The 13,690-nt window shown below is 49.5% G+C and overlaps 1 protein-coding gene across 1 annotated transcript in view; it reads right to left on the bottom strand.

Moving 5' to 3' along the window:
- Window positions 1–13,690, bottom strand: part of VPS33B (VPS33B late endosome and lysosome associated) — a 164,393-nt gene that overhangs the window by 15,698 nt on the left and 135,005 nt on the right. The window contains exons 19-20 of the mRNA XM_075345903.1: window positions 1,130–1,262; window positions 777–850 (exon numbers count right to left, since the gene is read on the bottom strand). Coding sequence (XP_075202018.1) covers window positions 777–850; window positions 1,130–1,262 — 207 coding nt within the window. The remainder of the gene's footprint in view (window positions 1–776; window positions 851–1,129; window positions 1,263–13,690) is intronic.

The following is a 13,690-nucleotide window of genomic DNA, read 5'->3' on the forward strand; positions in this document are numbered from 1 at the left end:
TAATGTCTGTATAGCGCTGTGGAAATAATGGCGCTCTATAAGCAAGCATGATAAATGATAATAAATATTTGAGAGCTAATTCTAGACATTTCAGCTTTTTCTCCCTCTACAAATAAATTACCCAGTTAATTAGAGAAGAAGAAGCTGTTATCTGATACCTCAGGCAGTGACATCACCCATGGACAACAGGATCAAGCATGTTGAAATACAACATGACCAATCTTTATTATCCCCATTATCTGTTGATGGAGTAATGTTGTGAGGCCCCTTGCACACATAGGATCATTGTCAGAATTGGCAAACTTTAGTCTTTGTGAATGGAAATCTTAATAAACTAAAACTAACCAGTGCCTTAAAGGGATTGTCCACTCTTGTGGTGAAAGTAGGTAGTCACTCTATATGTGAATGCAGACTTCTAAACCCTTACAACTTGCGCACAGCATGGTCAGGGCAGTCATGTGACTGTAAGTATGTGATTTGTATACATGCAGTTACTTGTCAACTAGACATGCTCGTCCTCAGTCAATACAAGTGAATTAAATGAGGCAGGGCACGACTAGTTGGAATGTGGCTGGAAGTATGCAAATGGAATAGTTGTGATCGCGTAATGGCCTGATTTTGGAGGTAACACCAGAGAATCATGATAGCGGGTGGTATGCATGCAGAGTGACTGCAGACTATAACCACAAAACTGGACAACACCTTTAAAGTTAATCTAGACATTTAAGAGCAGGAAAGGCTAATAGTACAATATACTGTTACAACATATTACTTACTAGTCCGAGCCTTTTGCTGATTCCTCTGAAGTTACTCTTTTTTGCCAAAGATGAAAAAGCATCAGTAAGCTTTCCTGCAAACCATACAAAAAAGACACAAGTTTAACAATAGAAATTCCGATTTCTGTCACTGCTGATCATTGAAGATGCCGATAACGTTATAATGTACATGGTAAATTTGTACAGAATAGACTTCATATGCATCTGCCATAAGTGCCACTGCTGCAATCTATTAACTAGGCTGAAGTGTTTTATTATATGCGGCTTGTTGGGATGGACGGAATGGTAGGAATAGAACAAGACTCGGATGCAAATGGAAGAATTAGTCAGACCATGAAAAATCCCATCCTCACCTACAGCTTTGTCCGTTACCAGTTTGCTGACTCTGCTCTCCACCGCAGTCAGCGCCTCTCCTGGAGCTTGTTCAGTCAGCAGCCCGGCGCGTTTTAGGTTGGAAAACGTCAGCAGATGCTCAGGGCCATAGCTCTGCAGGAAGCGCAAGATGCAGAGTTCAACTCAAGGCGAGAAGAACGATATGGAAAAGAATATTATTACTTAACCAGTTATAATAACTTACCGTATTAAAACTGAACACATCGCAGGAAATCAATGAACTTGGAGATAATTGTGTTCCCAAAAGCAGATAAGTCATCAGTCAGCCAGAGCTGTAATCATGTGAATTCTGCATTTCCTAATATTAATGTCATTAGTATACTATTTAAAGCCTCTGCATAATTAAACTATCTAAAAAAAAAGGGTCAACTGAGCTCAAGGAAGACATGACATATAACGAGGGAAGTACAGCTCTGTATAGTTTAACTCCTTACTGACAGAGCCAATTGTGGCGCTAAAGAGAAACTGTCAGCAGGATTTTGGTAAGTAAAATACAGACAAGGCTATACTGGCACTGTAAGGCTATGTGCCCACGGGAGATTAAATCTGCGGATTTGTCTGCGGAAAATCCACAAATTTTCAGGATTTTCCAGATAAATCCGTAGGTTTCAGCATGTCCAGACACTCCCCATGTTATCCTATGGGACATGGGGAGTGTCTGTGTCCATGCTGCGGATACGTGCGGCTGCGGAACATGCTGCGGACATCCCGCAGTCGCACGTGATTAAATGTCAATCCTTTCTGCAGAAATACCTGCGGAAATCCCGGCCCTCCACTATGGAGATAGAGGCTGGGACATCCGCAGGTAAGCCGCATAAATGTCCACAGGTTTTCCGCAGCTATTTCGATGTACTGCCGCAGCTAAAAATAGCTGCGGATTCCAATAAGCAGCTGCGGGAAACATGCAGCCGTACCTGCGGATATATCCGCAGGTACAAACTCCCGTGGGCACATAGCCTAATACTGATTAAAACAATACCTGTGTTGAAGAAATCTGCGCAGGTGCATACATTAGTCCTTCTACAAAATGTTGTCAATGGCGCATGTGCGGTCGAATCCACAAATTAGTGCAGTGGCTCTTGGCGCCATTTTATTGGGGACCGATGTGGATGCGACCGCGTATGCACCAAAGGTGACGCCACTTTAATGGAGACCTAATGTAGGCACTGGTGTGATATTTAACCCCTTCTGCCCCGGGGCACTTTCCGTTTTTGCATTTTTGTTTTTTGCGCCCCTTCTTCCGAGAGCCGTAACTTTTTTATTTTTCCGTCAATCTTGCCATATGAGGGCTTGTTTTTTGCAGGACAAGTTGTACTTTTAAATGAAACCATACGTTTTACCATATGGTGTACTGGAAAACAGCAAAAAAAATTCCAAGTGGGGAAAAACTGCAAAAAAAGTGTGATGGCACAATAGTTTTTGGGATGTTTTATTCACCGTGTTCACTATATGGTAAAACTGATGTGTGGGTATGATGCCTGAGGTCGGTGCGAGTTTGTAGACACCAAACATGTATAGGTTTACTTGTATCTAAGGGGTTAAAAAAAATCAGAAGTTTGTCCAATAAAAGTGGCGTACATTTTGCGCCATTTTCCGAAACCCGTAGCGTTCTCATTTTTTGGGACCTATGGCTCAGTGATGACATATTTTTTGCGTCTCGAGATGACGTTTCTAATGGTACCATTTTTGCGCAGATGCTACGTTTTGATCGCCTGTTATTGCATTTTGCGTAAAACTTGCGGCGACCAAAAAACGTAATTTTGGCATTTGGAATTTTTTTGCCACTACGCCGTTTACCAATCAGGTTAATTGATTTTATATTTTGATAGATCGGGCATTTCTGAACGCGGTGATACCAAATGTGTATATTTATTTATTTTTTTAACCCTTTAATTTTCAATGGGGGAAAGGGTGCTGATTTGAACTTTTAGGTTTTTTTTTTTTTTGTTTGTTTTTTTGTTTTTTTTTACTTTTTTTTTATTCTACTAGTCCCCCTAGGGGGTTATAGCGATCAGCAATCCGATCGCTATTATCTATCTGCTGATCACAGCTATACAGCTGTAAACAGCAGATTCAGTCACTTTTGTTTTCACCCTGCTCTCGGCCGGGTGAAAACGAAAGTAAAACGTCATAGCTGCAGGCGTCATCACATGACCCTGTGCTACGATGGCAACCCCCGAAAGTCACGTGATCACTCACGTGACTTCCGGTGGGGGCGGCGGTAAGTAAAAAACATGGCAGCGAGATGTAAGGGGTTAATGTTCCGGGTGCAATGCGATTCCACTCGGAACATGTAGGCACACATGTCAGCTGTTGATAACAGCTGATATGTGCGCCGATCCCCGGGGCGGGGCTTAACGAGACACGCTCCATGACGGATATATCCGTCCATGGTCGTGAAGGGGTTAAAATAGGAGGCAGGTCACAGACTAATCAGTGACCTACCATTCAAAAACAGGAAGCAGACGGAGGGGCCAAAGCACCAAAATAAGACCCTACCCCTCGTCCTGCCCCAATGCACGGAAATATGATTACAACAAAGCTTCAAAGAATGATTACAGAAAAACCACAGAATGGATTTCGGCAAAATTTTAATCAGTATTACAGAGCCAGTATGGCCATGTCTGTACTTTAACAAAATCCTGCTGGCAGGTTCTTTTTAAAGGGAATCTGTCACCAAGTTTATGCTACCTCATCTAAGAGCAGCATAATGTAGAGACAGAGACCTTGATTCCAGTTATGTATCACTTACATTACTGGGTGCAGTAGTTGTGGCACCACAGTTGTCTAAATACATTGTCTATAGATATTGAGTTGCTAATCAGAGGAGGGGGCAAGGTTAGACCAGGGATCACATGTCTTGTAGTTCCAGCTGTGATAATCTCCTGATGATAAAACCTTCATTGTATGGAAATAATAACACACAGCCTAATAAGGGACATGACACATCACTGAAATCTATGACTCAGCCTCTATCTCCTGCTATCCTGAGATTACAAAGCAAAAACCTGCTCACAGATTTTCTTTAACCCCCTTCGCCCTTGAAGCCAGTTTTCACCTTCCTGAACAGGCCAATGTTTTCAATTATGATCAGTGTCTCTTTATGCGGTAATAACTCTGAAACACTTCAATGGATCCCAGTGATTCTGAGATTTTTTTTTTTTTTATGACATACTGTACTTCATTTTACTGGTAAACTAAGGACAATATTATTTTTCATTTATTTGGAAGAATATCGGAAATTTGAAGGTGGAGCTTTTATTGGGAATACATTTTGGATCACATTTATCCTGTGCTCTACATTGAGCACTTACATAAGGGTGTCCATCTAAATCTACGAATTACGGGACTCAGCTGACACCTTGGGGGATCCATTCACTATGATAAGGCAACAGAGTTACTTTGGACTCTGTCTGGCCTCTGTTCAGTATTGTACCACTGAAAAGACGTACACTGCCAGGCCAAAGCACAGATTGAGTCTAAAGTGACTTTACCTGTTTCAGTATAGGGAATCTTCTGTCAGGGGTTTAGTGTGAATGAAGAATTGCAGAAATTTGCATGTAAACCCTGATGTAAGTGCTCAGTGTAGAGCGCAGGATAAATTTGAGTAGCGCCTTACTGTGATCTTTGGGAGGCAGAATGAATGAATCAACAGTAGGCCAAGAATTGCTTTTATTTATTTCTCATTCACCATGTGGTATAAGTGATTAGGCATCTTTATTCTTTGGGTCAGTGCGATTACAGCGATACAGATTTCTATTTTTTTTATGTTTGGCTACTATCACACAATAAAAGAAGGGAATTTTGTTTACTTACCGTAAATTCCTTTTCTTCTAGCTCCTATTGGGAGACCCAGACAATTGGGTGTATAGCTTCTGCCTCCGGAGGCCACACAAAGTATTACACTTTAAAAAGTGTAACCCCTCCCCTCTGCCTACACACCCTCCCGTGGATCACGGGCTCCTCAGTTTTGGTGCAAAAGCAGGAAGGAGAAAACTTATAAATTGGTCTAGGGTAAATTCAATCCGAAGGATGTTCGGAGAACTGAAAACCATGAACCAAAAGAACAATTCAACATGAACAACATGTGTACACAAAAGAACAACCAGCCCGAAGGGAACAGGGGCGGGTGCTGGGTCTCCCAATAGGAGCTAGAAGAAAAGGAATTTACGGTAAGTAAACAAAATTCCCTTCTTCTTTGTCGCTCCATTGGGAGACCCAGACAATTGGGACGTCCAAGAGCAGTCCCTGGGTGGGTAAAAGAATACCTCAATAAAAAGAGCCGAAAAACGGCCCCCTCTTACAGGTGGGCAACCGCCGCCTGAAGGACTCGCCTACCTAGACTGGCGTCTGCCGAAGCATAGGCATGCACTTGATAGTGTTTCGTGAAAGTGTGCAGACTAGACCACGTAGCTGCCTGACACACCTGCTGAGCCGTCGCCCGGTGCCGCAATGCCCAGGACGCACCCACGGCTCTGGTAGAATGGGCTTTCAGCCCTGAAGGGAGCGGAAGCCCGGAAGAACGGTAGGCCTCGAGAATCGGTTCCTTGATCCACCGAGCCAAGGTTGACTTGGAGGCCTGAGATCCCTTACGCTGGCCAGCGACAAGGACAAAGAGCGCATCTGAACGGCGCAGGGGCACCGTGCGAGACATGTAGAGCCGGAGTGCTCTCACCAGATCCAAAGAGTGCAAATCCTTTTCACATTGGTGAATTGGATTAGGGCAAAATGAAGGCAAGGAGATATCCTGATTGAGATGAAAAAGGGATACCACCTTAGGGAGAAATTCCGGGACCGGACGCAGAACCACCTTATCCTGGTGAAACACCAGGAAGGGGGCTTTGCATGACAGCGCTGCAAGCTCAGACACTCTCCGGAGTGATGTGACTGCCACTAGCAAGGCCACCTTCTGCGAAAGACGTGATAGAGAGACATACCGCAGCGGCTCGAAAGGTGGTTTCTGAAGAGCCGTTAGCACCCTGTTAAGATCCCAGGGTTCCAGCGGACGCTTGTAAGGTGGGACTATGTGGCAAACTCCCTGCAGGAACGTGCGGACCTGCGGAAGCCTGGCTAGGCGCTTTTGAAAAAATACGGAGAGCGCCGATACTTGGCCCTTGAGAGAGCCGAGTGACAAACCCTTGTCCATTCCGGATTGAAGGAATGAAAGAAAAGTGGGTAAGGCAAACGGCCATGGAGGAAAACCGTTATCAGAGCACCAGGATAAGAAGATTTGCCAAGACCTGTAATAGATCTTGGCGGACATTGGCTTCCTGGCCTGTCTCATGGTGGCAATGACATCCTGAGATAACCCTGAAGACGCTAGGAGCCAGGACTCAATGGCCACACAGTCAGGTTGAGGGCCACAGAATTCAGATGGAAAAACGGGCCTTGTGACAGCAAGTCTGGGCAGTCTGGAAGCGCCCACGGTTGACCCACCGTGAGATGCCACAGATCCGGGTACCACGACCGCCTCGGCCAGTCTGGAGCGATGAGAATGGCGCGACGGCAGTCGGACCTGATCTTGCGCAACACTCTGGGCAGCATCGCCAGAGGAGGAAACACATAAGGCAGTCGAAACTGCGACCAATCCTGAACTAATGCGTCCGCCGCCAGAGCTCTGTGATCCTGAGACCGTGCCATGAATGCCGGGACTTTGTTGTTGTGCCGTGACGCCATGAGATCGACGTCCGGCGTCCCCCAGCGGCGACAGATCTCTCGAAACACTTCTGGGTGCAGAGACCATTCCCCCGCATCCATGCCCTGACGACTGAGAAAATCTGCTTCCCAGTTTTCTACGCCCGGGATGTGAACTGCGGAGATGGTGGAGGCTGTGGCTTCCACCCACTGCAGAATCCGCCGGACTTCCTGGAAGGCTTGACGACTGCGAGTGCCGCCTTGGTGGTTGATATATGCGACGGCAGTGGCGTTGTCCGACTGGATACGGATCTGCCTGCCCTCCAGCCACCGATGGAAAGCCAATAGGGCTAGATACACTGCCCTTATCTCCAGAACATTGATCTGAAGGGAAGACTCTATCGGAGTCCAGGTTCCCTGAGCCCTGTGGTGGAGAAAAATCGCTCCCCACCCTGACAGGCTCGCGTCCGTGGTGACCACAGCCCAGGTTGGGGGTAGGAAGGATTTTCCCTGCGATAGAGAATTGGGAAGGAGCCACCACTGAAGTGACGTCTTGGTTGCAAGGGAAAGAGAGACGTTCCTTTCGATGGAAGCCGACCTCCTGTCCCATTTGCGGAGAATGTCCCATTGGAGTGGCCGTAGATGGAATTGCACGAACGGCACTGCCTCCATCGCTGCCACCATCTTCCCCAGGAAGTGCATGAGGCGCCTTAAGGGGTGTGACTGACTCCGAAGAAGTGATTGCACCCCTGCCTGCAGAGAAAGCTGTTTGTCCCGCGGTAGCTTGACTACCGCTGGCTGTGTATGAAACTCCATCCCGAGGTAAGTCAGTGATTGGGTCGGTGTCAACTTGGATTTCGGGAAGTTGATGATCCACCCGAACTGCTGGAGAGTCGCCAGAGCGACGGTAAGGCTTTGTCGACACGCCACCCGAGAAGGGGCCCTGACTAGGAGATCGTCTAAGTAGGGGATCACCGAGTGGCCCTGAGAGTGCAGGACCGCCACGACGGATGCCATGACTTTGGTGAAAACCCGTGGGGCTGTCGCCAGGCCGAAGGGCAATGCCACGAACTGAAGGTGTTTGTCCCCGATGGCGAAACGCAAGAAACGTTGATGTTCGGGTGCGATCGGCACGTGGAGATAAGCATCCTTGATGTCGATCGATGCTAGGAAGTCTCCTTGTGACATCGAGGCGATGACCGAGCAGAGAGATTCCATCCGAAACCGTCTGGTTCTCACATGTCTGTTGAGTAGCTTGAGGTCCAGAACGGGACAGAATGATCCGTCCTTTTTTGGCACCACGAACAAGTTGGAGTAAAAGCCGCGACCACGTTCCTGAAGGGGAACGGGGATCACAACTCCTTCTGTCTTCAGAGCGTCCACTGCCTGAAACAGTGCGTCGGCCTGAGCGGGGGGCGGAGAGGTTCTGAAGAAACGAGCCGCAGGACGAGAGCTGAACTCTATCCTGTAACCGTGAGACAGAATGTCTCTCACCCATCGGTCTTGAACATGTGGCCACCAGGCGTCGCCAAAGCGGGAGAGCCTGCCACCGACCGAGGATGCGGCTAGGGGAGGCCGAGAGTCATGAGGAGGCCGCCTTGGAGGCAGTGCCTCCTGCGGCCTTTTGGGGGCGTGACCTGGACCGCCACGCATAGGAGTTCCTCTGGCCTTTCTCCGGCCTGCTGGACGAAGAGGATTGGGGCTTGGCGGAGGGACGAAAGGACCGAAACCTCGATTGGATCTTTCTCTGCTGAGGTCTCTTAGGTTTGGACTGGGGTAAGGAGGAGTCCTTTCCTTTGGATTCCTTAATAATCTCATACAATCGTTCGCCAAACAAGCGGTCGCCAGAAAACGGCAAACCAGTTAAGAACCTCTTGGAGGCCGAGTCTGCCTTCCATTCGCGCAGCCACATGGCCCTGCGGACTGCCACGGAGTTAGCGGATGCAACAGCTGTACGGCTAGCAGAGTCCAGGACTGCGTTCATTTTGCACCCCTGTTCACTAAGGCGTCCCCTTCAGGTGTATCAAGGTTAAGGGCGACATCAGGGTCAGAGCCCTGAGCTGCGACGTCCGCCTCTTCCTCCAGAGAGTCCTCAAGCTGGGAACCCGAGCAGCGTGAAGAAGTCGGGGAAGATTCCCAGCGAGCCCGCTTAGCCGGTCTAGGACTGTGGTCCGGGCAGGAGTCCTCCACCTGAGACCTAGGGCCCAACCTGGGAGCGCGCTGCGGCGCGGACCGAGAGGGGCCTGGAGGCGACGATCCAACAGGGGCCGGGGCCTGTGAAAGGACCGGTCTGGACTGCAAAGCTTCTAGCAGCTTCGCAGACCATTTGTCCATAGACTGCGCCATGGATTGTGAAAGTGACTCAGAGAGTTTCTCAGCAAAAGAGGCGAACTCTGTCCCTGCTGCCTGGACAGGGGGAGCAGGGGGGTCTACATGAGCCGAGGGGCCCACTAGTGACCGAGGCTCCGGCTGAGCAAGCGAAACAGGGGTCGAGCATTGCTCACAGTGAGGGTAGGTGGAACCCGCAGGTAACATAGCCCCACAAGAGGTACAGGCCGCAAAAAAAACCCTGTGCCTTAACAGCTTTGCTCCTTGTGGACGACATGCTGTTGTCTCCTAGGAGAGTGATCACTGAGGGTATATGGGAAAAAAGGGGTATACAGCCCGACCGAACATATATATATATATATATATATACGTATCTATTCCGCCACCCTAGGGGGACCAGCACCGGGTGACCGGTGTGGCTTACCGACCACTACCAAGCGGAGTGTGTCCTCCGGATTCCCTGCCTTAGGTCCCCTGGAGCTGCAGAGCTGTTCACTGAGAATCCTCCACCGGCAGAATGCCAAAAAATGGCTGCCGGAGCTCTCAGGGGAGGAGGGGAGGAGTGGAGCCGTGGGCGGCGCCAGGAAAGTGCGGGAATCTGGGGTCCCCACAGTGATCAGTGAGGGGGGAGGAAAACATGCAGGATGCTCCAGCCCTCACATCCGACGTCAGGTCGGTAATCCCGCCCTTACCCCTGACAGGCAGGCCCGGGGGCGGGATTTTTGCGACTAGGCCGCGATGAAGCCGGGGACTAAATTTGAGACCGCACCCGACAAGCAGGCACGGTCGGCGCGGAAGTCCGCCGGCCTTCTCAATTCAGCAGCTGCCGCAGCTTCCGGGAAGAAGGTGCGCTCCCTGCACAGTCCCCAATGGGGACACAGAGTACCTTTGAGTTGCAGGGCCCGGTCCCTGAGGTTGAATAGACTCTGGTCCGGCAGGTTCCCACAGGGGCTGCGGAGGGAGCACGGTCCAGGTAAATGGATGACCGCTTAGGATCCCACTTCTCCCAGAGCCGCTAAGGGATGGTGAAGGAGACGGCATGTGGCTCCAGCCTTTGTACCCGCAATGGGTACTTCAACCTTAACAACACCGCCGACGTAGTGGGGTGAGAAGGGAACATGCCGGGGGCCCCGTGGGTGCCCTCTTTTCTTCCAACCGACATAACTAATATGAGAATGCATGAGTGGATGTGTGCCTCCTTCCACACAAAGCAAAAAACTGAGGAGCCCGTGATCCACGGGAGGGTGTATAGGCAGAGGGGAGGGGTTACACTTTTTAAAGTGTAATACTTTGTGTGGCCTCCGGAGGCAGAAGCTATACACCCAATTGTCTGGGTCTGCCAATGGAGCGACAAAGAAAAACGCTTTTTTACTCTAAATTTTTTTCATAGCCTTATTATAAGAGCTATAATTATTGTGTATTTTTGCCCACGGAGTCACGTGAGGGCTTGTTTTTACCTGATGAGTTGACGTTTTCATTGTTACAATAATATTTTTTGATCGCTTTTTATTCCAATGTTTGGGAGGCGGAATGAACATTATACATGAATTCAGGATTTGATTTCTGTTTTTATGGCGTTCACAGTGTGCTGAAATTAATAAGACATCTCTATTCTTCGGATCAGTACATAACAGCAATACTACATGTATGTAATTTTTTTATGTTTTGCTGTTTTTACACGACACTTTTTTTTTTTATAGAAAAAGAAGGGAATTTTGTTACTTACCGTAAATTCCTTTTCTTCTAGCTCCAATTGGGAGACCCAGACGATTGGGTGTATAGCTACTGCCTCCGGAGGCCACACAAAGCACTACACTTAAAAGTGTAAGGCCCCTCCCCTTCTGCCTATACACCCCCCGTGGGATCACGGGCTCCTCAGTTTTAGTGCCAAAGCAAGAAGGAGGAAAGCCAATAACTGGTTTAAAAACAAATTCAATCCGAAGAAACATCGGAGAACTGAACCATTTAACATGAACAACATGTGTACCCGAAAAAACAAAAATCCCTAAGAAAACAGGGCGGGTGCTGGGTCTCCCAATTGGAGCTAGAAGAAAAGGAATTTACGGTAAGTAACAAAATTCCCTTCTTCTTTATCGCTCCTAATTGGGAGACCCAGACGATTGGGACGTCCAAAAGCAATCCCTGGGTGGGTAAAATAACACCTCGTGACAGGACCGTAAAAACAGTCCTTTCCTACAGGTGGGCAACCGCCGCCTGAAGGACTTGTCTACCTAGGCTGGCGTCCGCCGAAGCGTAGGTATGCACCTGATAATGCTTGGTGAAAGTGTGCAGACTCGACCAGGTAGCCGCCTGGCACACCTGCTGAGCCGTAGCCTGGTGCCGTAATGCCCAGGACGCACCCACGGCTCTGGTAGAATGGGCCTTCAGCCCTGAGGGAACCGGAAGCCCAGCAGAACGGTAGGCTTCAAGAATTGGTTCCTTGATCCACCGAGCCAAGGTGGATTTGGAAGCTTGCAACCCTTTACGCTGACCAGCGACAAGGACAAAGAGTGCATCCGAGCGGCGCAGGGGCGCCGTGCGGGAAATGTAGATTCTGAGTGCTCTCACCAGATCCAACAAATGCAAATCCTTCTCACATTGATGAACTGGATGAGGACACAAAGAAGGTAAGGAGATATCCTGATTGAGATGAAAGGGGGATACCACCTTAGGGAAAAACTCCGGAATCAGGCGCAGAACCACCTTGTCCTGGTGAATCACCAGGAAGGGAGATTTGCATGAGAGCGCTGCTAGCTCGGACACTCTCCGAAGCGAGGTGACCGCTACTAGAAAAGTCACTTTCTGTGAAAGTCGAGAAAGGGAAACATCCCTCATAGGCTCGAAAGGCGGCTTCTGGAGAGCAACTAGAACCCTGTTCAGATCCCAGGGCTCTAACGGCCGCTTGTAAGGAGGGACGATATGACAAACCCCTTGCAGGAACGTGCGTACCTGAGGAAGCCGTGCTAGTGCCATTCCCCTGCGTCCATACCCTGGCGACTGAGAAAATCTGCTTCCCAGTTGTCCACGCCTGGGATGTGAACTGCTGATATGGTGGATGCCGTGTCTTCCACCCACGTCAGAATCCGCCGGACTTCCTGGAAGGCTTGCCGACTGCGTGTTCCTCCTTGGTGGTTGATGTATGCCACCGCTGTGGAGTTGTCCGACTGAATTCGGATCTGCTTCCCTTCCAGCCACTGCTGGAAGGCTTGTAGGGCAAGATACACTGCTCTGATTTCCAGAACATTGATCTGAAGGGTGGACTCTTGCTGAGTCCACGTACCCTGAGCCCTGTGGTGGAGAAAAACCGCTCCCCACCCTGACAGACTCGCGTCCGTCGTGACCACCGCCCAGGATGGGGGGTAGGAAGGACTTTCCCTTTGACAATGAGGTGGGAAGAAGCCACCACTGAAGAGATTCCTTTGCCGCCTGAGAAAGGGAGACGTTCCTGTCGAGGGACGTCGACTTCCCGTCCCATTGGCGTAGAATGTCCCACTGTAGTGGACGCAGATGAAACTGCGCGAAAGGGACTGCCTCCATTGCTGCTACCATCTTCCCTAGGAAGTGCATGAGGCGTCTCAAGGGGTGTGACTGGTCTTGAAGGAGGGATCGCACCCCTGTCTGTAGTGAATGCTGTTTGTCCAGCGGAAGCTTCACTATCGCTGAGAGAGTATGAAACTCCATGCCAAGATATGTTAGCGATTGGGTCGGGGTCAGATTTGACTTGGAAAAGTTGATGACCCACCCGAAACTCTGGAGAGTCTCCAGTGCAACGTTCAGGCTGTGTTGGCATGCCTCTTGAGAGGGAACCTTGACAAGCAGATTGTCTAAGTAAGGGATCACAGAGTGTCCCTGAGAGTGCAGGACTGCTACTACTGCTGCCATGACCTTGGTGAAGGCCCGTGGGGCTGTCGCCAGACCGAAAGGCAGAGCTACGAACTGAAGGTGTTCGTCTCCTATAACGAACCGTAGAAAACGCTGATGCTCTGGAGCAATCGGCACGTGGAGATAAGCATCCTTGATGTCTATTGATGCTAGGAAATCTCCTTGAGACATTGAGGCGATGACGGAGCGGAGGGATTCCATCCGGAACCGTCTGGTTTTTACGTACTTGTTGAGAAGTTTTAGGTCCAGAACGGGACGGAAGGATCCGTCCTTTTTTGGCACCACAAACAAATTGGAGTAAAAACCGTGACCTTGCTCCTGAAGAGGAACAGGGATCACCACACCTTCTGCCTTTAGAGTGCACACCGCCTGCAGAAGAGCATCGGCTCGGTCGGGAGGCGGAGACGTTCTGAAGAATCGAGTTGGAGGACGAGAACTGAACTCTATCCTGTACCCGTGGGACAGAATGTCTCTCACCCAACGGTCTTGGACCTGTGGCAGCCAAATGTCGCCAAAGCGGGAGAGCCTGCCACCGACCGAGGATGCGGAGAGAGGAGGCCGAAAGTCATGAGGAAGCCGCCTTGGTAGCGGGTCTTCCGGCTGTCTTTTTTGGGCGTGACTGAGCCCGCCAAGAATCTGAGTTCCTCTGATCCTTTTGAGTCCTTTTGGACGAGGAG

This window comes from Anomaloglossus baeobatrachus, chromosome 4 (genome assembly GCF_048569485.1).
Source record: "Anomaloglossus baeobatrachus isolate aAnoBae1 chromosome 4, aAnoBae1.hap1, whole genome shotgun sequence".
NCBI lineage: Eukaryota > Metazoa > Chordata > Amphibia > Anura > Aromobatidae > Anomaloglossus > Anomaloglossus baeobatrachus.